This window comes from Culex quinquefasciatus, chromosome 1 (genome assembly GCF_015732765.1).
Source record: "Culex quinquefasciatus strain JHB chromosome 1, VPISU_Cqui_1.0_pri_paternal, whole genome shotgun sequence".
NCBI lineage: Eukaryota > Metazoa > Arthropoda > Insecta > Diptera > Culicidae > Culex > Culex quinquefasciatus.
Window position 1 is genome coordinate 76,898,807 of NC_051861.1, and position 25,469 is coordinate 76,924,275.

Genomic DNA, 25,469 nt, shown 5'->3' on the forward strand with positions numbered 1-25,469 from the left:
ATTTTACATATAGTTCCGTATCGTATTGGTGTATGAAGCATTTTTCGAAGCTCTTTGTTTCAATATTATGAGAATTCTATAAATAAACATTCTTTTTGGACAGTCATTTAACAGAAGAAATACTACATGTTTAAGTCTAACTTTTAAAAACACACAAATGCAGGTAATTTCATACAAATATTTCATGTCAATTTTAATGTTTTTTTCTAAAGGTAAAAAAACATGCTGGAATTGTCCAAATTGAAAAATGAAGGAACACATGAAAGCTTTACTCACCACCATCATTATTGTTCATCTTACATATCTTGTCAAGATTTGTGCATGCGCAAAATACACAGTCAAACAAATATGATGTAATATCTGAGAATGGGTTATTTTTCTGCCAGAAAAAAATACTTTACTTTCACAGTCTACAAACATATATCTCGTCCTGTATAATTCCACAATTTTGAACACAATTTGATGTTTAAATAGTTTGAGTTAGTATTACATAATTAAAGAAGAAATTTCACATCATAAAAGGTTACATCTCGTCGAGTCGATTTACGTTAATTTTTAATGCGTGGTTTTTCAAAAAATCGATCATCACAAAAGGGTTGTCTTCCTAAAATAATCTATTCATTATGATTTAGCTTAACTTAATATATTTTTTTTTCTTTTTTTCACAGGTAAACATTCATTCATATCGTCTTCAAGATGCATGTATGTATAAAACATTTTAAATTTAGTAATTTTTCATAACTCACTTGTTTTATTTTCAAATTAAGTCATGTGAAATATTACCTGGATAAGTAAAGAAATAAAGTTTTCTCCACCAAAAGTAGTCACCATGTGGCCCCAAAACAGCATCCAACCGACTGGAGCTCTGAAGACGAAGAGGATAATGCTGCTGGGATGCTGTGAGTGCGCCACACCACCCCATGGGATATAATGCTGTCGCACTGCCATACTGGCAGTGACTGACAGGCTGGGCGATGATGATGTTTGCTGTTGTTATTGTTTGTTTCGTCTCTCACTTTGCGCACTTTTCGTTGGCCGTTCGTTCGCTCGTTGGTCCGGCAGACTGGCAGCAGAGTCGCAAATTTCAGTTGATTATCATCCGCGTTAGAGGTGCATCTCTCCTCATCGGGTGGCGCGCTCGTGAGTGTGTGCGAGTTCCGGACCGGAAATTGGCGTCGCGACGCTCAGTTTGGGAACTGGGTGGGTGGTGGGTGCTTTATGGAAAGTGCGTGTGTGACATCAACGGTAGCAATGTGATGATTGTGTGTTGATAACAACAACACGGCATTATAATATAATGTGAATCAAGGTGGGGTGGCCAGTGAGCGGGAGTGACAAATTTAATTGAGTGGAATTTATGCCGGGTTCGGGGGCATCTGGCATTCTGTGAATTGGATGGGTCAGTGCGGAGTGTGAATGGAAGGCGAATTACGGTTTGGAGTAAACAAGTGAAATAAAGTGTATCTTGTGGAAATAGGTGGTGTTCATTGTGTACTAAATGCATTATTGAAGATAAATAAATTAATGATGATCAATGAAATGAGCAACTAAAAAAGCAAAGAAAACTATATCTTTATGAACGTATCTAATCATTTTGATAGAAGGTGCAAACTATTTTAATACATATTTTAAACTGTTCTGGAGAAACCATAAAAAGGTGTCTTAAACACAATTTAAAATTTTTACCAGAAAAGGTCTTTCCTTCTCTTGAATATGTTAGATACGTTCATCTAAAGGTATCTTGAAGAATCAATTGCATTGAATAGAAGCAAATTAATAGCAATGTATGTAAAACAAATAACTTGGAAACTCTATTAACGAGACCACGACCAGCTGAACAACACAAAATATTGGTCTGATATTGTGGAAAACGCCTTATATTTCAAATGCTTTGTATACAACAACTTATCCGTTTGTGTAAATTATAATTTATAATTTGACTTTTATTCATTTAAGTTCAGCCTATTTTTCAAAAACAGTACATTTTGAAAATAGTTTACAATTAAAATACGAACAATTGTGTCAAATTAAATCTTTTAATTTATTTCTTAAAATTCTGCAACGCATTAATTCATTTAATTCGTTGTTTAAGCATCACTTGTGTGAAGTTTCTATCCTGTGCTGAGATGTGGACTACCTTTCAACAGCTGATTAATTCAAAGTTCGGAACAGATTTTGCGGGTGCTTATAGAATCGAGTAAATCTACTGAAGGGAAAAATTATAAAATAACCTTCGAAATAGCTGAATTTCAATTTATCGGATAACCGTATTGTGTTTTTGTTATCCGTCTCAGCAGAATGATACTTCTGTAACTTTGAAGAGAAGAGTTGTTCCGGTTTATTTCGCTCAATATATATTTTTTATAGTTGCCCTCATTAGGATAGCATCTAATTTATAAATCTGAATTCTTAAATTCAAGACTATGAGAATATAAAAATAAATCTTTTACCTTCGAACAATTCCAGCTCAAACCAGGATTTTTTTTTGGTACTTTTGTACCCGACCCCCTCTCCGATTTCAATGAAACTTTTTAGACATGTTATCCTAGGCCCTATAAGGCTACCAACTCGTGCTGAGCAAAAATCCGTATACTTTACCGACATAATACCATGGTATAACAAAAAATGTCAAGGAATTATTTAGATAAATTTGGAATTTTAGATATTGACATGTTTTTGTTAAACGTTTAAAAGTTTACGAAATATCAAGTTTGCTTTTACGAATAATATCGTTGCCAGTGTTTTCACGAAAACATTTCTAGAGCTTTTATTGGAAAGGTCCTATAAATACAAGCACAACACAAGGTTTCCACAAGCTTTAGAAAGCCTTTTGATCTTTTATTTGATAAATATGTTTTGTGAAGAATTTAAAAAGAACAAATATTGACAATCAAGTTTGAACTGAGGAAAACCCGGAAAATCGAACTGACAGATAAATAAAAATGTCTAATTAGCAAAAGCTTTGACCCAATCAAAAAAACAATGAATTTTTAAAAAGTTGTTGAAATTCCGTACAAATCCGTATTATGCGAAAAATTCCGTACAAAAAATCCGGCCTGTTTAAAATCCGTACAGTTGGTAGCCTTATCCTAGGCCTATATAAGCCATTTTTGTGCATATTGAGTCAATTGTACTCGAAAATAACATTGGTAAAGAGCGTAAGTAGTTTAAATATTGTAGTAAATTGTTATTTTTAAATAACTGTAACTCAAAGCGATTGAATCGTATCAAAAAGTGGTCCAATAAAAACTGTGAGAAATTGGACGGGCTTTCTGAAAAAATAAACTGAAAGAAAAATACACGCCACTTACAAGAGATTTTTTAAATTTTAAGTTTAAACGTTAAATTTGAAGGAGATGCCACGATTTTTTTACGTTCAAATTTATTGAGGAAATAGCCTAAAATGTTACAAAAAGACTCACGGCAAACTTATAGAAAATTGGACGAGCTTTCCGGTAAAAATATTTTCGGGCTTAAAAATCAAGCCTGTCATTTAGAAATTGCTAAAAACCATCATAAAATTATTTTTTTCATCATTTTGCCTTCCTCACTGAGGTAAGGCTATAATCCTGCTCTAAAAATGAACTTTGTATAAAAACGTCGTAGACCCACCTTCATGTATACATATCGACTCAGAATCGAAAACTGAACAAATGTCTGTGTGTATGTGTGTTTTTTTTTTTTTTTTTACAAGGTCGGAATCTGCTACCAGACACCTGAGAATTCATTTCTCAGGTAGTGTGGGGTTGGGAAAACAAAAAAAAAGAGTTTTCCCGACCCACTAAACCAGTCCTTGAACGCCGTGCCGTGTGTATGTGTGTGTGTATGTGTGTGTGTATGTATGTATGTGACCAACAAACTAGCTCATGTTTCTCGGCACTGGCTGAACCGATTTGACCCGAACCTGTTGCATTCGACTTGGTTAAGGGTCCCATAGATCGAGTTTTATAAAGATTGAAGTTTCGATAAGTAGTTCAAAAGTTATGTATAAAAATGTGTTTTCACATATATCTGGATCTCACTTAAATGTATGTAAACTATGTCCGGATCCACCATCCGACCCATCGTTGGATAGGTTATCAAAAGACCTTTCCAACGAGTCTAAAACATTGAAGATCTGGCAACCCTGTTTCGAGATATGTCCACTTAAGTGATATTTATGCACTTTTTGGAAGCCGGATCTCACTTAAATGTATGTAAACTATGTTCGGATCCACCATCCGACCCATCGTTGGTTAGGTTATCAAAAGACCTTTCCAACGAGTCTAAAACATTGAAGATCTGGCAACCCTGTTTCGAGATATGTCCACTTAAGTGATATTTATGCACTTTTTGGAAGCCGGATCTCACTTAAATGTATGTAAACTATGTCCGGATCCATCATCCGACCCATCGTTGGTTAGGTTATCGAAAGACCTTTCCAACGAGTCTAAAACATTGAAGATCTGGCAACCCTGTCTCGAGATATGGTCACTTAAGTGATGTTTATGTACTTTTTTGTAGCCGGGTCTCATTTAAATGTATGTAAACTATGTTCGGATCCACCATCCGACCCATCGTTGGTTAGGTTATCAAAAGACCTTTCCAACAAGTCTAAAACATTGAAGATCTGGCAACCCTGTCTCGAGATATGTCCACTTAAGTGATATTTATGCACTTTTTGGAAGCCGGATCTCACTTAAATGTATGTAAACTATGTCCGGATCCACCATCCGACCCATCGTTGGTTAGGTTATCAAAAGACCTTTCCAACGAGTCCAAAACATTGAAGATCTGGCAACCCTGTCTCGAGATATGGCCATTTAAGTGATATTTATGCACTTTTTGGAAGCCGGATCTCACTTGAATGTATGTAAACTATGTCCGGATCCACCATCCGACCCATCGTTGGTTAGGTTATCAAAAGACCTTTCCAACGAGTCCAAAACATTGAAGATCTGGCAACCCTGTCTCGAGATATGTCTCGTGGCGCAGGGGTAGCGGCTTCGGCTGCCGATCCCGATGATGCTATGAGACGCGGGTTCGATTCCCGCCTTATCCACTGAGCTTCTATCGGATGGTGAAGTAAAACGTCGGTCCCGGTTTCTCCTGTCTCGTCAGAGGCGCTGGAGCAGAAATCCCACGTTAGAGGAAGGCCATGCCCCGGGGGGCGTAGCGCCAATAGTTTCGTTTTTTTTCGTTTCGTTTCGTCTCGAGATATGTCCACTTAAGTGATATTTATGCACTTTTTGGAAGCCGGATCTCACTTAAATGTATGTAAACTATGTCCGGATCCACCATCCAACCCATCGTTGGATAGGTTATCAAAAGACCTTTCCAACAAGTCCAAAACATTGAAGATCTGGCAACCCTATCTCGAGATATGCCCATTTAAGTGATATTTATGTACTTTTTTGTAGCCGGATCTCACTTAAATGTATGTAAACTATGTCCGGATCCATCATCCGACCCATCGTTGGATAGGTTATCAAAAGACCTTTCCAACAAGTCCAAAACATTGAAGATCTGGCAACCCTGTCTCGAGATATGGCCATTTAAGTGATATTTATGTACTTTCTTAAACCGGATCTAAAAAATAGATGAAATTTGTGTACAACCCCATCAAATCAGCCATTGTTGGTAATGAGTGAGGAAGGCTCCAACCATATAGGTGGATTAAGTTAGTTTTTATTTGTAAACCCGCTGTGTCTTCATAAGGATTGGACATAGGATTACGGTCAATATAGAGACATTTATGTAAAATTGTCTAGGAAATCGATTCCCACTATCGCTTTTGAAAATTTTGACGTTATGACCACTTAAAAAAAAACAGTTTTAGAAAATGATTTTTCTATTTTTTTAGGAGAGACATACCACCCTACATTTTTCGTGAGTCTTTTTGTAACATTTTAGGCTACTTCCTCAAAAATTTTGAACGAAAAAAAATCGTGACGTCTCCTTCAAATTTAACTTTTAAACTTAAAAATTGAAAAATGTCATGGTATTGGCATGTATTTCTCTTTCAGTGTATATTTTTCAAAAGCCCGTCCAATTTCCCACAAGTTTGTCTTTGACCACTTTTTGATACGATGCAATGGCTTTGAGTTAGGATCTTCGACCCTCTCCGCCGATTTTTATTAAACCGGAATTTTTATACGGAATTTTTCGCAGAATACGGATTTTACGGAATTTTAACAACATTTTAAAAAGTTTATTGCTGTTTTGATTGAGCCTAAGCTTCTGCTAATTAGACATTTTTTATTAAACTACCAAATTGATTTGAAAGGGGTAGCTGTTTTTTTCGAATTCCTTGCAAAACATATTTAACAAATAAAAGATCTAAAGCTAGTGAAAACCTCGTGTTGTGCTTAGCAAGAGTTGGCAGCCTTAAGAATAGGTAAAATACGATAAAAAACAGACATAAACTTAGCATGATAAATTCATATAAAAGTACCAGAAATGGAAAAAAACATAAAACAAGAGGAAAAAGTTTCTCACACAACAAAAGTTGCATAACATGATGTTGCAAAAACGAAAAAAACACGAATAATAAATTGGGTACTGAAGGGTTAACTCAATAAAATTAAAAGATAAGTCAATTCTTATTTGCTTTACAATATTCTTGGTTTCAAGTTTATTGAAAAAGCCCATTTAAGGGGTAACCAATCCCCGAGAATCGAAATTGTCTGCAGTTTGCTCAGAATCGAAATCAAACATAAAACAAAATCTAGATGAAATAAGACGACTTGTTCAGCTTATATTAGCTATATTTATTTTTCTGTAGGGGCAATCCATAAACACTTTTTCAGAATTAGACCCAAACCTCCTTTTCCCCTTGTGGAAAATTGCTCAAACAAAACAATCATTTTTGAAAGAAGCATTGAACTTTAAAGTCACCCCTAATGACGGTAAATCTAAATGGTAAATTCATTGTTTTTTTTTGTTTCTAAATTATGAAATCAGGCATGAAGTCTCAAATATAACTTACCGTTTCAATAAAAACCAACAGCATTAATTTATTTTGCCAGATTGAACAAATTAACCGATAGTTCAGCTGTTTTGAACAAAAATTTAGTTTATTTAGCTGAGTCCCGCTAATTTCAATGATCGAGAAAGACCAATCCGATTCACTAATTCAATGTTTTCTTTGCAAATAAATCTTTATTTAACCATAAAATCTTTTTCGTTAATTTCTTGTTTTTGTTTTCGAAAACATTCATGGTATTCCTAGTTTATAGTACAACTTTTATATTTTCGTGCAATAAACATGAAAATTCAATACATTAAATTAACTGATGAAACGAAATAAAATCATTAAAATTGGAATTTGCAACCACGTGCCAAGGATTCAAATAACAGAACGGGACTTGTTGATTACACAGTCCAACAAAAATTAAAGCAGTGATTTTTTTTAAATTTTTAACCGGCGGGCTGAATGGTTTTTCACCATTGTAATCGTGTTCCATTTGTTGCGAAAATCCGGATACCTTCTAGTGTTTTAAGAATGTGCAGAAATTGTTTTGTTCGGTGTTACTCTTTCTTTTGCAAAGAGAAGCCATTGAATTTACATTAAAATTTAGTCGCAAAAGATTTGTCAACGCCACGTCGTGCCCCCCTAAAATGTCACTCCTGTCCATGTAGGAGCTTGATTAATCTGCCTACAATTCCATGCACGTCTCTGCGGCTGGTCACACACATTCCGCCAGCGCGCCGCACTCTTCGAGAATCTATTCAAAACGCATAATTTCGCATCGAATGATTGTCAATTTGCTGCCGCCCTTTGATCCGAGCCGAACTATGTGTGCTATCCCCCTAAAAGTGTCGGACCCGCTTAATGATGACAGCACTTTTGCCACTCTCCGAAGTCCGACTTTGGAAGTGGCTCTTTAATTGGCCCCTTCCCCTCCACCATGATGATTGATGGCATCTCTTCCTTGTGACTGGCTGCATTTATAGCCATAATTACGATTCGATCGTGAAGTGCATCTTCTTTAGGGATTTTTTTTTATTTCGATGGCACGCGCTTGCATAAACCAATAATTTTGTTTACATTTTTACGACTCATCGTTTGATCTTTTCGTAAGTACATGGAGATTTGTTAAACTCGCTTGAACCGCAAATCAGACAGAATGTTTGAGCTAAATTAAACACAACAGTTATGTCTTAATTTAAAAAAAAATCATACAGTTTGAACAACAAGATTCTTACAAACATTTCTGTAGTTTTTTTTAAAAAAAAGGTCCAATAAACTAAATTTCCAGTTTTTGTTTTGGGTGTTTTTGAAACCGCCTTGAGTCAGGGGTATTAAAAAACACCCAAAAAGCAAAAACTGAAAATTTGGTTTATTGAACCTATTAAAAAAACTCCAGATTTGTTATTTGAAGTTTTTAGAAGAAAGTCAGTCAGTAGAGGGTTAAAAAATTTATGGCTCATTAAAGGGCCTTTGATGTTGAAATTGACCTACTATCTGCAACAAAGTTATCAATCTTCCCACCTAACCTAAATCACGCACCTTTTCTTACACGATAAAATGAAAATAAGCAACTCTAAAAGCGGAAGAGAAAAAAACAGATCCACCTCCACCTTTTTGTTTGCGCACTCTCGAAAGCATGTTCGTTTTTAAAATTGAAGAACACACCTCGTGCGAATGCGCATAATTAAGCACCTGGAGGCACGCGATCCACTGTTGGGTGGATTTCGGTGGAATTTCGACGATCAGTGGCTTGTCAGCTCTCGCGAGAGGGGACATTAGCTAATTGCTGCGTGAGCTTTACATGCTCGCCACCCGCCGAGTTCTCAGTGGCTACCGGCCAGTTGGTGACATCAGATTTACGATTTGGGTCGTAAATCTGGGTGCGTGGGAAAATTAAGAGAAGATGTTATGAATGTTGTTTTCAATCAACGGTGATGCTTTTGTTATAATAAGTTTGGTGTTGAAACTATACTTGAGTTTAAGGATGAAAACAAAATTTGAATATGAATATATTTATGAAAGAAATGGCATAAAAAACATCAACCTCTTGTCACATGTTTAAATCCTGACAAAACTCGTGTATGACTCGTTTGGACGGCCTTTCAATAAACAATTCTACACAGAAAAAATGTTAATTTACTCGACGCAGAAAAATGAATCACATGTAAACTCAGTAGATGTATACTTGAGATTTAACGTAAACTTTTGAATCACACGTAAAATCATGTTTTTACGTATACTTTGTTGCAAATTTACAACAAATTGCATTTAAATTTGTTTAATGACGTGCATAAGTGTTACATCATAAATGATGCAACATTCGAATTTTTTTTTTGTGTATAAAACGATATGTCAGATAATGGATCCAGAAATATTTGTCTTTTAGATAAGTAAAATCCGGCCTAAAAAAAAGTACATAAATATCATAACTTTAGACAAGTTTGCCAGATATCCAAACGTGTAGACTCAATGTCACCCCAGTTCACGGTACTATCTATCCATTTCATCACCTAATTACATCTCGGCACCCGAGTGCACCCCGAAGGATGCTCCAGAACGTAAGTGGCTCATCAGCACTCAACATTGAGACTTTAAAATATGTGCCACTTTTGTACAGCGTCACTCTTTGACGGCACGCCACTTCTCCCGAGGTACCTACTCACCTCGAGTGCCAGAAAAATAACCAAAATTAATTGCACTTTCAATTGCGTTCTCAAGATTGTTTATTTTTGCAACCGACCCGCGAGCGATTGGAAAGAAATTAGCCCCTGATCGATCAGATTTATCGCGTGCACTTAATGGAGTACTTTTTCAGTTTTTTTGTAGCCGCCGAAATAAGTGCAGTTGTGCATCGTAATCTTTTTGATAAATGGCTGTCGCATATCAATCGCCCGCCACGTGGTGATTTGTAACGAGTGAAACATTGTCCTTTCGGCGCAGAACGGATGCTTTGAGAAACGCCCCGTTGCCGGGAGGCTCGTAAATTGTATAATGTATAAATTATCATAAATTTCACGGTAATTGACACATAAATCTTAGCCCTTTTATCGAGTCCTTTTTTGTATGATATAGAAATTACTCGCATGATGTATTGCTTCGGACTTAACTCTGAGTGGAATACGTTTAATTATAATATCGTTCAATATAAAGATCAATGAGCAGTTCTCTCAGATTTCGGTCATTCGATTTTTTTGTATTTTTTAATCTGACTGAAACTTTTTTGGTGCCTTCGGTATGCCCAAAGAAGCCATTTTGCATCATTAGTTTGTCCATATAATTTTCCAGCTGTCCATGCAAAAATGATGTATGAAAATTCTTTTGAAGGAATTTTTTGATCGATTTGGTGTCTTGGACAAAGTTGTAGGTATGGATATAGACTACACTGAAAAAAAAGAAACACGGTAAAAAATTTTTGGTGATTTTTAATTTAACTTTTTGTCACTAAAACTTGATTTGCAAAAATCAATATTTTTATTTTTTTTTTTTCATTTTTTGATAGGTTTTAGAGGAATTCAAACTTTTTAGAACTTTTTAGAAATTTCCAGGTTGTGCAAAAAATCTTTGACAGAGTTATGATTTTTTTAATCAATTCTGTTATTTTTTCAAAAAATCAAAATATTGGTCGCAAAATTTTTTCAACTCAATTTTTCGATGTAAAATCAAATTTGCAATCAAAAAGTACTCGAGTGAAATTTTGATAAAGTGCACCGTTTTCAAGTTAAGGCCATTTTTAGGTAACTTTTTTGAAAATAGTCGCACTTTTTCATTTTTTAAAATTAGTGCGCATGTAGGCAACCACTCTTTAAAAAAATATTTTTGAAAAGCTTAGAATATTCTCTATATTTAGCTTTTTTGAACTTTGTTGATCCGACCGTTAGTTGCTGAGATTTTACCATGCAAATGTTTAAAACGTGAAAATTGATGTTTTCCAAGTCTCACCCAAACAACCCACCATTTTCTAACGTCGATATCTCAGCAACTAATGGTCCGATTTACAACGTTAAAATATGAAACGATTGTAAAATTTTCCGATCTTTTCGAAAAAAAAAATTCCAAAAATTTTTAAACCCAGACTAACAATTCAAAAGAGCGTTATGTTTTATGTTTTTTTTTCTTGCTGTTTTTGCATATGGGACATTTATGCGAACATGGGCAGATCCGCAAAAACATCGTTTGATTTGAATTGTATATCAAATGTCCATGTGTTTAGTCAATTCACCATTCAAATCAAAATAATATTGAAAGGTATTACTTTTCGATACAAGTGCTGAAAAGTGCTACTTTTCAGCACTCATTTCAGTGCTGAAAAGCATAACTTTAAAGACCGTGTGTCGAAAAGTATAACTTTTTAATTCTGTTATTTTTGAAAGAGAACAGAAGGTCGTTCGAGAATGACAGGAAAAGTAAGTAGTATTACAACGGAATTGTAAAACTACCATTTACCCTCAAATTTTTTGTTATTTCATTGTGCAAAAAAAATGATAGGCAGAGTTTGTTTTCCCATTTTTTCATACGAATTTTTGAATTCAATAACAAGAACCAAACAAATGGGTTGAACTGAAAAATTTATATGAAAACTGGAATTTAGTTTTAGTAACTGAGACAAACAAAAATTAAATAACAAAATAGCAATTACTACATTTTCCTACTTTACAAACTTTAAATGGAGCAACCGACTAAGGCAAATCCAACAAATGACATATTTATTTTCGTTGTTATCAATGAATGACAAAAGTTAGCTAAAAAAGTGACTATACAGAAAGTTTTGATTACTAAGTTCAACTTTTAGCATAATCAGCTAAGGCATTTGTCATGGACGCTTATTTACCCTCCAGTTATTGGATTTTCTTTTCACAGTCTCATCATGTTTTTGAACTTCTGCCACTCTCCTACCAAAGAGGGGACCATCCACAAACCACGTTGACCAAACCATTTGATTCTGAGTCGATATGTATACGTGAAGGTGGATCTAGGGGGTCATATAAGGAAGTTCATTTTTCGAATGGTTTTCAAGCCTTTCCTCAAAAATGTTAACATTGAGTGTAGCCCTCTCACACCTTATGTAAATGTCCATCGGAGTAAGCGGCATACACTCAATGTTTTCATTTGTTTATAGGTCCTAGGGCCTTTTTTGAAAAGGTTCAATAAACAAAATTTTAAATGTTTGCTTTTTTGTGTTTTTGAAGAAACAAAAAGACAAAAAAAGCAAAATTTTAAAATTTTGTTTGTTGGACCTTTTTAAAACAAAAAACTCTTGTTCAGTTCTTCAAAATCAGAGATGTCGGAGAAATATTTAAATCACTCTAAGCCGTTCGACCCGTTCTCATCACTTTTGCCGTTTTCCGCTATTAAATCAACATTTTCAGATATATCAACAATGGAGAGTTGCTTTCTCACTTTTATTTGAGCTACTTATTACTTTGGAACAGTTTAAAACACTTTATGAAAGCTGTAATTTATGATGAAAGTGCTGATAGGCCGATAATAGAAATAGGCTGAAAATGGGTATAGTTCCCCTCCTAGATTGTCAGAAATGATCCAAACCGCAAAACTGTTCACAACTGAACTCACATTCTTTCCGCTTACTTGGTTTATTATCGATGCAAAACTCCAATCAATTCGTCAAATCGACAGCAACACCGTTCACTCCGAGTACAAAGAACCGTTGGTCGCCGCGCCGCCGACTGCTGCGACTCAAAAACAAACCTCTAACACCAAAATCGCCAAACTTTCCCGCCATCCATTCATTAGCACCCTCGGTTCGTGGAAGAGGGGGCAGGGACGAGATGGTGGAAATTTTTCCATTACATCGTCGTCATATGGCGCGAAAAAGATCTTTTTTGGCGGGGAATAAGGACCACATCCACACCCAAACACGTCATCATGCGCTCCAGCGAGTCCGCAATCGTCCTGATTGAGTGACGTCTGGCCACATGGCCCTGGCTGGTCAGAGGGGGTGGGGACAAAAGGGTATTTGGGGGAGAAGGTCAGGGCGGAATTCCTTTCAGTCACTTAGTGCCGGTTGGCCACTTTTAATGAGTTTGCCTTGGGTACAATCAAATTAAAGATATTTGGGGGGAATTACACGGGAGTATTTTCATTGATTGTTATTTTTCATTTAATTTATATTAAAAATACCAAAAAGAAAGAGAAATTGATGAACTTTTATGTAATTCTAAATTCTAACTCGATCCAATTGATTCTAAAAGTTAGAAATTAAAGGAGAATGGGCAAATTTGGTCCAAGGATGTACACGAACGGGACCAACTTTTTTCGAAAGATCTCGCCGAGACATGAAAAAAAGTCTTCTGGACCAACTCTCTAAACCCCGGGGTTCAAAAGTTACAAGCTGTTGAAGTTTGAGCATTTTGGGTAAAAATGTACGAAAAATCATTTTTTTGCTATTTCTAAAATCATTCATAAAATCTCTGTTTCATTATGGATTTCGATTTTCTTGACTTCATTCGACGCGTATCAGCAAAAACTATGAGTTTTGATATGTCTTAGCATGATTGAAACATGATTTCTCTTGTTTTTATCCGTTTGAACCGTTTGTGCAAGAGGCATCCCATAGAAAAAAGTCGAAACTTCAAGGTTTTGAAACCGGATCCGACCCAGACTGCTTCAGTGAGTATGGAAGGCTTCAGTGCAATGTTGTAACAACTTATTGGGATGGTCTGAGTCATCCGAGAACTCCTTGAGTTAAGACCGGTGAGTCTACCGCCGTAACAAGCAAGATGTCGGCGGTTTTTGACCACGGATCATACCCACATGGCTTCAGTGAGTATGGTAGACTACTATGCTGATGTGTTGGAGTATCCTGGGTTCTCCTAGGACTCCCTGGAGTTAAGATCTGTGGGTCTACTACCGTAACAAGCAAAATGTCGACCGGTTTTGACAACGGAACATACCCGCATAGCTTCAGTGAGTGTGGTAGACTACTTTGCTAATATGTTAGGATGTCCTGGGTCATCCAAGGACTCCTGGAGTTATGATCTGTGGAGCAACAGCCGTAACAAGCAGGAGGTCGACGGTTTTGACCCCGGAACATACCGGCATAGCTTAAGTCAGTATGGTAGACTGCTTTGTTAACGTGTTCGGATGTCTCTGGTCATCCTAGGACTCCCTGGAATGGTCAAAACATCCCAACATAACAGCAATACAGTCTGTCATACACACTGAATCTTTGCGGTTATGATGCGCGGTTAAAAATCATCGACCTTTTTCTTGTTACAGTGACCCAAATATCTAAACTCCAGGGAGTCCTAGGATGACCAGAGACATCCGAACACATTAACAAAGCAGTCTACCATACTGTCTGAAGCTATGCGGGTATGTTCCGTGGTCAAAAACCGTCGACATCTTGCTTGTTACGGTGGTAGACTGGTAGATCATAACTCCATGGAGTTCTTGGATGACCCAGGACATCTCAATACATCTGAAATAGTCTACCATACTCACTGAAGCCATGCGGGTATGATCCGTGGTCAAAAACCGCCGACATCTTGCTTGTTACGACGGTAGACTCACCGGTCTTAACTCCAAGGAGTTCTCGGATGACTCAGACCATCCCAATAGGTTGTTACAACATTGCACTGAAGCCTTTCATACTCACTGAAGCAGTCTGGGTCGGATCCGGTTTCAAAACCTTGAAGTTTCGACTTGTTTCTATGGGATGCCTCTTGCACAAACAGTTCAAACGGATAAAAACAAGAGAAATCATGTTTCAATCATGCTAAGACATATCAGAACTCATAGTTTTTGCTGATACGCATCGAATGAAGTCAAGAAAATCGAAATCCATAATGAAACAGAGATTTTATGAATGATTTTAGAAATAGCAAAAATTCGATTTTTCGTACATTTTTACCGAAAATGCTCAAACTTCAACAGCTTGTAACTTTTGAACCCCGGGGTTTAGAGAGTTGGTCCAGAAGACTTTTTTTCATGTCTCGGCGAGATCTTTCGAAAAAAGTTGGTCCCGTTCGTGTACATCCTTGGACCAGCTCCCATACAAATTTGCCCATTCTCCTTTGAAGATTGAATGTTTCTCACATAAAATTTCCAGTGTACACATATAAATGAATCCAGCAGACATGTCTGTGACCGTGAAAATGAGTGAATGAGTTCAGAGTTAAGAGTTCAGAGCAGTGACTGAACGACCCAGTGCCAAAAGTGAAAATTGAAAATGTCCTCGCTAGTGCGGGCCCTGTCGTGGCCTCTGCTCTCCCAAAACCAGGGTGCCTGTGCCGGGCCGGGTGGCAGCACCGATGGTGGCCAGGATGATCTCAACGGAGTAGGAGGCGGCGGGGGAGGCGGTGTTCACGGGAATCACTGCAAAAAGGGTGGCGGTGGGGGTGGTGGAATGCCACCGTCGCCCACGTTCCAGCAGCTGATGGCCGCCCGGAGGTTGCTCTGCCGGAGGTACTATCCGGAGGGTGGCTGGGGTTGGATCGTCATCGTGGTCGGAATCATGGTGAACACGATGACCCACGGAACGCAGCTGAGCTCGGGGCTGCTGCTGGGATACGTGATGCGATACTTTGGGAAGCCCTACACGGACACAGGTAAGTTATTTTGGAGGGGAATGAGTGCTATTTTTAGATTCAATTGACCCACAGTTTCAGGACAATGCGTGACATCACCAAAAGGATTAAATTCTATACCTCATTTTTTCAAAGCATAAACAAGATCTGGATAGTTATTATATTAACACCTGTTTTGACAACTGTTTATACAACAATGCATCACTTTAAAGCTGTTCTATTTTTTTATTCTTCTAACCTATTCTACAACTTTTTATTTATTTGTTCGATGTCACTATCAAACAGGAATTACCTAACCTAATTGTTTAATTAACTGTTCACAAGATGCAATATTTAAACTTGATTATTGTTATGGACGAACTAATGATGCAAAGTGGCCATTCACAAAATCTAAGCTAAATAAAAAAGGCAAGAAAAACTATCATTGTGAGATTTTTGCATCATTTATCATTCCATACAATTCTTCATACTATTCTGCGGGCTTGTCATACAACATGGGCATGAAAATATTTAATCTGTATCTTGAAAAGAGATTTCTGATTGATTTGGTGTCATCAGAAAAAAATGTATTTTATCATGAAGGCTTTTCCTTCAAAATTGGCTCAAAAAATCCAGTGACAAAAAATTGCATATAATGGAAACAATTTAAACAAATGAACATGATTTTTCTGCGTTGAAAATCATTTTAACTTTCCAAAGGTGTTAGGGTCTATATGACCCATACTGCCATTAAAATGTACTGTAACTTTAATTCATTTAAACTTACAGACTTGAAACATTCTGACCTTTCCTAACTTTGTAAAATAAACCTTTTTGCAACCGGAAGCAACCTTCAGCGCCCCCTATAAAGGGTACTAAAAAAGTAGTTTATGCAACTAGTTGCAAAAAGAAGATTTTTCAGCACGAGTCGTACACACTCGGTAAACCTCATTGGATAAATACGACGAGTGCTGAAAAAATCAAGTTTTCCAACGAGTTCCATACAAAAAACATTGCAATTCCGAAGAATATCATATTAATGAAATTGTATGTCAAATATCCATGTCCATGTCCAAACAATGTTGAAAAGTATTACTTTTCAAAATCAGTGCTGAAAAGTGCAACTGTTCAGCATCGATTTCAGTGCTGAAAAGTAGAACTTTTCAGCATTTGTTTTGAAAAGTGTTTCTTTTCGATTCTGTTATTTTTGAAAGAGAAAAGTAGGCTGTTTTGTCGTTCGAGAATGGCAGGTAAAGTAAGTACATAGTTTCACGACGGAATTGAAAAAAAAACATACTTTAATGGTGTTAAGGGGTCTACATGACCCGACATTGAAAATGCGGGGAAAAATCCATTTTACAACCGATTTTTGTTCTTTTGGACGCAAATTAAATGTATGGATGTCTAGAAAGGCACCAGTGCTACGATGACCCGATATGACCTCTTCGGTCCCTGAGAATCAATTAAAAAAAACACATTTTCCGGCGAACCTGCATTCATAGGTTTTACTAGATTTGGGTACACTTAGTAAATTTATAAGTCGTACTCTCCACAACAGGTTGAGTACCATTTGGACCATATCTGGTCACACCGGAACCAGTTCCAAATAACCTGGAAAAGGTCAAATTGCTATTTTGGTAAAAGCCTATTGTGTGGCATATCAAACTTCATGGAATTAGAAGCCATGTGCTTTAAAACCAGTAAATATCAAATTACACCATATCTGGCCACTCCGGAACCGGGGGAAAGTTGACACTAGATGCACGGGCAAATCGTAGTTTTGGTCCTCAACTGTTTTGAAGTGTCGTTGTCGATGAACTTCAAATCAAAAAGTCGATCTGCCAAGCTGTTGTTTTTGCGTTTGACGCTCTGAGTTGGATCCTTTGAGAGAACTTTTGGTCTTATGGATTTTGTTTTTCTTGTTTAATTATCAGTATTTTGTGAAAAACGATTAAAAAACCAATTCCTATCATTGCCTTTTGCATTTTGAGTTGTTTTTTATATTGTTTAGTTACCTTTTTAAAGTTTTGGCTTGTTTTACAATTCATTTTGCTAAAGAATGATAATATTATCATTTGAAAATGGTAAAAAAAATGCTTTAAAACATAGTTTGGGGCATCACAAAAATTACTGCCTACTTAATTTCACATATAATATGAGGAACTCTCTACGAAATCGGCCGATTTCGACCATTTCATTTTTTGTATTTTTTTATTTGACTCAAACTTTGTGGGGGCCTTCCCTAAGACCAAATAAGCTATTTTGCGTCATTGGTTCACTCATACAAGTCCCCATACAATTTTGGCAGCTGCCCATACAAAAATGGTACGTAAATATTCGAATATCAGTAACTTTTGAATGAATTTTCTGATCAATTTGGTGTCTTGGGCAAAGTTGTAGGTATTGTTGAGGACTTTTGAGAAAAAAGTAGGTACACGGAAAAAAAATTTTTTAGTAAATTTTTTTTTCACAGAAACTCAATTTCCTAAAAAAAAAATTTATTTTCGAGATTTTTTGATATGTTTTATGGGACAAAACCCGGCAACTTTTGAGCCATAGAAAAACATGGTCAAAAAATCTGCCGCCGAGTTATGAATTTTTGAAAAAATAGTGATTTTTAGGAAAAATCGAAATTAAAAAAATTAAAAAAAACAAATCTGACGTAATTTTTCAATGTAAAATTGAACTTCCAATCGAAAAGTACTTTACAGATTTTTTGATAAAGAGCTCCGTTTTCAAGATATAGCCACCGAAAGTTTGATTTTAGCGAAGTATTTGCCGTTTTTCGATTTTTAAAAATAGTGACCTAAAAATATTTTTTTGAAAAGCTCAGAAAATGTGCTATAAAATTGTCAAAGAGACATTGAAGATTGGGCCTCTGGTTGCTGAGATACAGCGGCTTAAACAAAAAGAAACACGAAAATTAAAGTTTTCTAAGTCTCACCCAAACAGCCCACCATTTTCTAATGTTGATATCTCAGCAACTAATGGTCCGATTTTCAATGTTAAAACGTAAAACATTCGTGAAGTTTTCCGATCTTTTCGAAAAAAATGTTTAAAAAAATTAAATCAAGACTAACATATTAAATATATTAAATGGGCGTAATATTCAATGTTTGGCCCTTTTAAAATGATAGTAATGATTTAAAAAAAATTAAAATACTTTTTTCGAAAAGATCGGGAAATTTCACGAATGTTTCATATTTCAAAAATCAAAATCGGACCATTAGTTGCTGAGATTTAGAGAACTTCCATTTTTGGGTTTCTTTTTCTTGGAACGGTTCTATCTCAGCAACCCGACGTCCAATCTTCAATGTGTCTTGGACAATTTAATAGCAAATTTTCACTCATGGTCACTTTTTTTAAATAGAAAAACTGCAAATATTTCGCTATAATCAAACTTTCGGTGGCTATATCTTGAAAAAAGAGCCCTTTATCAAAAAATCTGTATAGTACTTTTCGATTGCAAATTCAATTTGACATTAAAAAATGACGTAAAATTTGTTTTTGCATGAAACTTTGATTTTTCCAAAAATCATTATTATTTCAAAAAATCATAACTCGGCGGCAGATTTTTTGACCATCTTTCTCTATGGCTCAAAAGTTGCGGATTTTTGTCCCCTAAAACATATCAAAAAATCTCGAAAATGAAAAAAAAATACGTATTTTAGTAAAAATACGGAAATTTAGTTTTTGTGAAAAAGTCGATTAAAAAATCTGCAAATTTTTTCCCTGTACCTATTTTTCCTCAATAGTCCTCAACAATACCTACAACCCACAAAGTTTGAGCCAAATAAAAAAAATACAAATAAAATCTATTTCCGTTTTTGGTAGAGAATTGCTCATATAGTAAAAAACACATCCACACATTAACCCCTTTTCTTTAATTTTAAGAATTTTTCTTTCCAATGTTTTTAAAGTTCAAACATTGGTTTAAAAAACATAAGGATTTTTTAAAGGTTTTTTCGATTTTCGATCGAAAAAGTAAAATTGTGGAATGACAGGAAAAGTTAGTTGTTTCTTGTTTAATATTACTTTGATTCAATTTTAAACAATCAGTATTCAAAAAAAAATGGTAAACTGTTTTAGGACATTTCCACGGGAAACTTCTTTGATAGCATTGGAAAAGCTTTTGTGAAGTCATTTTTTGACCCAGAGGTTTTTAAGAAATACAATTCTTCGCTAAAATTCTAAATCTAAAGTTTCATCTGAAATTGGGGCCACAGTTCACCTGATGATTTGCACTTTCAATCTCAGGTATGGCATAGCAAATATTCTCACTGCCCCTCCCGCAAGTCCAAAGACTTCGCCTGGCCAGGGCAATTAATCACACTACAAATCCCTTGAATGACGCCGCGACGACGTTACTCCCTCTGGGCAGCAACCGTCGGTCGTCTCGTCCAGATCATTTGCGTCCATCAGTGCTACATGCTACATTGAGTAAATCCAACCATCTGTTAGTTGTGGGGCGATTTGAGAGCTTTACAGTTTAACTCAAACTGGCATCGATTACCCGCCACCGTGTGTGTTGCGTTATTTTGCAGCAAGTCGGCTTAAGGACTGCGTGCTCGTGTTGGTCATTTGGAATTATAACCCTTAACTAACGCAAAGAAGGAAACAAATCTGAAAAATGTTAGATGAATTAATTTAAATAAGAAAGCGGAAACATAATTTTGAAAAAGATTCAGAGATACAGTTTTTAAACACAAACAAACTTACCAAATACTGGACAGCAAAGGCTCAACCGTAATGTGCAACCCCCCTGTTTCGCCTACCCGGGGAGGGAGCGTCACATCATCTTTAAGCGCTCAAATCACTCAAAAATCTTCACTTCCATCAGCCACACGTGCACAAACGACACTTCGAGACAGCCATCTGGTTGTTGCAGGAGAAAAAAGTGTCTTTGTCAAAATGTGGAGAAAAGATTTCATGAAAGCAAATGTTTTGCATATTTTGCTAGCAGCTTATTCAGCACCTCCAACGAGCGATGCTTTTCAGGATCGTCATATCGGACAATTCGTCATCTTCGCCGGCGACGGGTTAATTAGACGTGGATGGCCCTCTCTCACCTGTGAGTGAATTGGCTAATCGGATTTGACGTTACGATGACGGGCATCAATCACCGATGGCATCAAATCTCAGCTAATTAAGGCTTTTTCTGCCATTTGAGCAATTCTTTTGAAGAAATGTTTTTAAGCTGAACACTCATTCCCTTGTGAACCACCAATCAGTGAGGTACTCTTCGATATTAGCTCCTGAAAAGTGCTAAAAGTGCAAAAAACACGGCAAGAGAGATTTGAAGAAGTTAAAGAATGCCGAGGCGCTACCTGCAAAGCCAGGCAGCCACGAGCAAGGACGCTCAAACTGCCTGGCTTTGCACAAAACTCAAGCTTGCGAAGCAACCAACGAGAACATCGAAGCTAAATGCTTCAATTGCGGTGGCGTTTATTCGACCAAGAATCGGAGCTGCCCAAAATGAGCTGAGTTTGTAAAAAATCGGCAGCAAGCGACGACGAGACACCAACCAAATCGTCGCCAAACACCACCAGTTTGGATTTTCCTGCTTTGGCGTCGCCAGGAGCGGGATCTGCTCGAGTGGTTCCAAATCTAAGGGCATCAAAGAACACGGATTTAATTTAAAAAAAACATATCTCAGAATCCTGTCAATGAACTCCTCCCATTTTTTAGCTGAAAATTTTTTTTAGTATGTTATGAAAAATTGTCCGAGGAATCCGATCAAAATATTTCCAAACATAGGCACATTGGTCCAGACACCGTCAAAACGGCATTTTATCACCTTTTATTTGCGTATAAGACTAACATCGGTTAAAATTGCGAGGAGTTATGGTTTTTGAAAAAAAAGTGTTTTTTGCGCAAATCTATGAAAATGGAAATTTTCCGACCACTCATAACACGGCGTAGGTCATCCTAATAGGCAAACAAAAAAATACGAGTCTAATTATTTCGGTCAGGGAACCCCCAGAGATTTTTGAGTCTGATCCGAGCACTTTTGTTTTTTTCCATGCTGTTTTCGTGGGGAATTGCTATATTTATATAAGGTCTTTTCAAAAAAAAAATTGTAAAATGAAATAGAAAATATTTCAAGCGTTAGGCATTTTGCGGAGCTTTAAATCATTTTTTTTACAATTTCCCTTTAGCCTACAAATGAATGCTGATAAATGCTGATTTAAAATTGTTATGCTATACATTTCATATCGATTACTATTTATTCAACTGTTCATCTATTTCTACAACCAAATCTGAATTTGCAGACTAAAATTAGATTTTTTTTTTCAATTTCGGGAATCCCCGGTACAAAACATAACAAATCTTCGGATTCGGGAATTCCTGTTTTTTTTTAAATCACGTGACTTTTGTCTCGGGAATTCCCGGGATGGACACACTATTTTTAATCACGTGGTTTTGTGCATTTGACAGCTGTCAGTCGATCAAATTGAAAAGACTATTTTTAATATGCTGGAAGCTACGCAGTAATTCCAAGTAATGTTTAATAATTTTATGCAGTTCCTGGTTATCCCAAGTAATTCTAGGATATCAAAGCAATCCGTGACATATTGCCAGTAATCCTGGTAATTCCATTTAGACTGGTTAGTTATCCTTAATGCTGGAAACTCCTTGGATGAACACTTACAATTGACCTTCCATCATCTTCAGTGTACCAAATCAACCAGAACCAAGGCGAATCTCGGCAAAACCTCAACGGTTTCGATTGGGAAGACTCGTGAAGGATGACCGAGATCCGGCGAAAGGGACCAGGCCAGGACTTCCTGTCATTTGTCGTCGTCGTCGTTGGGCCTAAAATTACTTTCTGCTGATATCACTTTCATCAATCATTTGGCCGGGGCCCTTTCGCTTTTTGCACACAAGCTCTTAGGCCTGTAAAAAGCACCCTGCCCGGGGACGGATTTGGGTCCCGGACGACGACGGTCAGAAAACGAAAGCCTCTCAAAGTGAGTATCACTTTTTTCGGTGTCTCCTTGGTCATATGCAAAAAAAAAGGAGAGACAACAATGAGAGCAAAAAAATCGTCTTATCACCGTAATCCGATTGTCTGGCGGCAATTTTTGCGCCAAAGTGGAGTGTTCACAAAATTGTTGGCTAAATTAGAGCAAGTTTATCACCGCTTAGTTGGTCGTAATCCCGCTTACACGAAGGAGGGCGCCAACGCCACTTTGTTTACCCCCTTGTACGTGGATTAAAAACAGAGACTTTTGAGATGTGTCTCCATCTTTTAATGGACCGCCACACTCTGACGGGCAATTTTGTCGGGAGGTTTTTATTTGCTCACCGCGGACATGCAAAATACGCGACGCGAAGGGATTAAAAATGTCCGATTTCCAACTCATTAAACATATTTGGTGCAGCAGCTGTAGAAAAGCAAGCAAAAAAAAGAGTTGCATTTCGTCTGTCCGGGCGGGATCTGTCCGACGTCAGTCCGGGGATGTGATCAATAAATAACATCTCATGTGCCAGGGTAAATCCGAGAATTTGGATAACAACTGAAGCGAATACGGTCATGCACACGCAAATCATTTTGGAAGAGAAATTACCAATTTGACGAAGACAAGTGATGAGAAATGATAAAAAACAAAGCAATCCACTTTAACGACCCCGGGTCTTTTGTGGTCTCTGTTGCAAGTTTCTGCTCATTTCTAGGCGTCCGTAGGTTATGTGAGGTGAGTCACTCAAACCCTCTTTTACGCGAATGGACCGACGTTTTACTTCCCCATCCGATAGAAGACGTGATCAAGCAAATCTCGTCTCGAAAAATGCCACCGTGTCCGTCTGGGATTGAACCCAGGCCATACTGGGATTCAGAGGTTACCACGCTAACCACTAAACCACCGGACCCGGCGGAGAAATGATAAGGTTGTGGTAATTTTGTACTTTAAACATCTTATGGAAATTCACGAGAAAGGTTGTAAAATGCCTTACTTTCTTACTTTCTTACTTTCTTACTTTCTTACTTTCTTACTTTCTTACTTTCTTACTTTCTTACTTTCTTGCTTTCTTACTTTCTTACTTTCTTACTTTCTTACTTTCTTACTTTCTTACTTTCTTACTTTCTTACTTTCTTACTTTCTTACTTTCTTACTTTCTTACTTTCTTACTTTCTTACTTTCTTACTTACTTTTTTTTCTTTAATTATAAAATTTGGACATAAATTAATAGAAATTGCAGCAAAAATCTCACAACAACCAGTTGATAAATTTATTTAAAGTGAACCCGATCTCTGGAAAACATACCGCCCAATTTTATCAATTTGTCTCCCAACTCTTTAATACTAATTGGAATTTTGATTAACGACCGCCGATAATGGCAAATAATAACGGCTTCATGTGGGTTAATTTTTTGAGTGAGCCACACAACAATTTTAATTAATTTCTTTGCAGCCAGCATTTTTTTTTTATCAGCGAATCTTTTCCGAAGGAATTTTCCAATATCTGCACCAGAAAACAGGTGCGGTGGTTTCAACCGAAGCTTGCTTTCATTTTGTGTCGCAGCAAAAGTGGTTGCGGTGTACTGATTTGATATCACTTGAAGCAAAAGGCTTCCCAGACATAATGAAGGAAAGAATGACATTGTCAAGAGAACTCAACAGCTGCGGTAATTCGAGATGTATGTTTGTTTCTAAAAACATTCATTTCAGCATAACCCTTTTAAAAACTTCAGAAAGATTTTCTAAAAAAAAAGTTGTTATAGTAAAAAGCATCAAACTGTTCCAACTCACACCCACTTCCTACATGTCTGTTTGAAATGTTAAAAGAAAAGAAAAGGAAAAAGATTATCTTTTGCATCAGACATGCTCCTATTTTTTTCTTTTCCACACCAGAAGGAAGATGATCTCCGAAGTTTACATTGAATACTCCCCACCGTAGGTGGAAGTCAGAAAAAACGAGTGTGTGTTTTATGATGCTTCCTCCCCCAGGAAACCATAGTTTACGTTAAACATTGTATTCAAATTAGACGCCTCTGGTTCTGAAGGCAAACTGACTGGTGCTCTATTTACGTCATATCCCTTCCGGAAAAGGGGCAGTTTATTTACGTTTAAATGGTGTCAAAAAAAATAAATTGTGCTAAAGCACCTTTCACTATCAAAAATGTTTTCTATTTTTTTGTTACTCAGACGTAAGGTAAAAGCGGTCGATTGAACCTTATCCTTTATATGTTGGATAGGGTAAAGTGCCGTTATATTTAATATTAGGAATACATATTCTAGTTCTAACCTTAAGGTTCCACTAAAGCCGAAATCTGGTAAATTTTCATATTTTTTGCCAACACTTCCAAAAAGTGTCGCGCAACATAAATTGATGTTGCAAGGTACCCAGTCAATTCAATTCGAACTCTGAAACGGAATCAAACTAGAATCGTATACGAATTCCGTTTCAAAGGTAGCAACCGTGTTCGGACTGGATGTTGTAGATTTGTTGTATAGGCCCGTGAGTCTACCGCCGTAACAAGCGAGGTCGATAGATTTCGACTCCGGATCATATGCCAATAGCTTCAGTGGGTATGGTAGACTACTTTGTTGATATGTTGGGATATCCAAGATCATCATAAACTCCTTGAAGTTGAGGCTTGATGGTCTACCACCGTAATAAGCATGTGGTCGATAGATTTCGACTCCGGATCATATGCCAATAGCTTCAGTGGGTATGGAAGACTACTTTGTTGATATGTTGGGATATCCAAGATCATCCAGGACTCCCTGAAATTGAAGCCTGTTGGTCTACCGCCGTAACAAGCAAGAGGTCGGTCGATTTCGACTCCTGATCATATGTGAATAGCTTCAGTGGGTATGGAAGACTACTTTGTTGATATGTTGGGATATCCAAGATCATCATGAACTCCTTGAAGTTGAAGTCGAGTTTCGACTCCGGATCATATGCCAATAGCTTGGAAGACTACTTTGTTGATATGTTGGGATATCCAAGATCATCATGAACTCCTTGAAGTTGAGGCCTGATGGT

General features: G+C 36.9%; 1 protein-coding gene across 1 annotated transcript; it reads left to right on the forward strand.

Moving 5' to 3' along the window:
- The first annotated feature begins 1,215 nt into the window (after positions 1-1,215).
- On the forward strand, positions 1,216-22,223 carry LOC119770443. The gene is made up of 3 exons (XM_038265370.1): positions 1,216-1,477; positions 15,021-15,519; positions 22,153-22,223. The coding sequence occupies exons 2-3, from the start codon at positions 15,141-15,143 to the stop codon at positions 22,221-22,223; spliced, it is 450 nt and encodes a 149-aa protein (XP_038121298.1). The 5' UTR covers positions 1,216-1,477; positions 15,021-15,140.
- Positions 22,224-25,469: the final 3,246 nt, after the last annotated feature.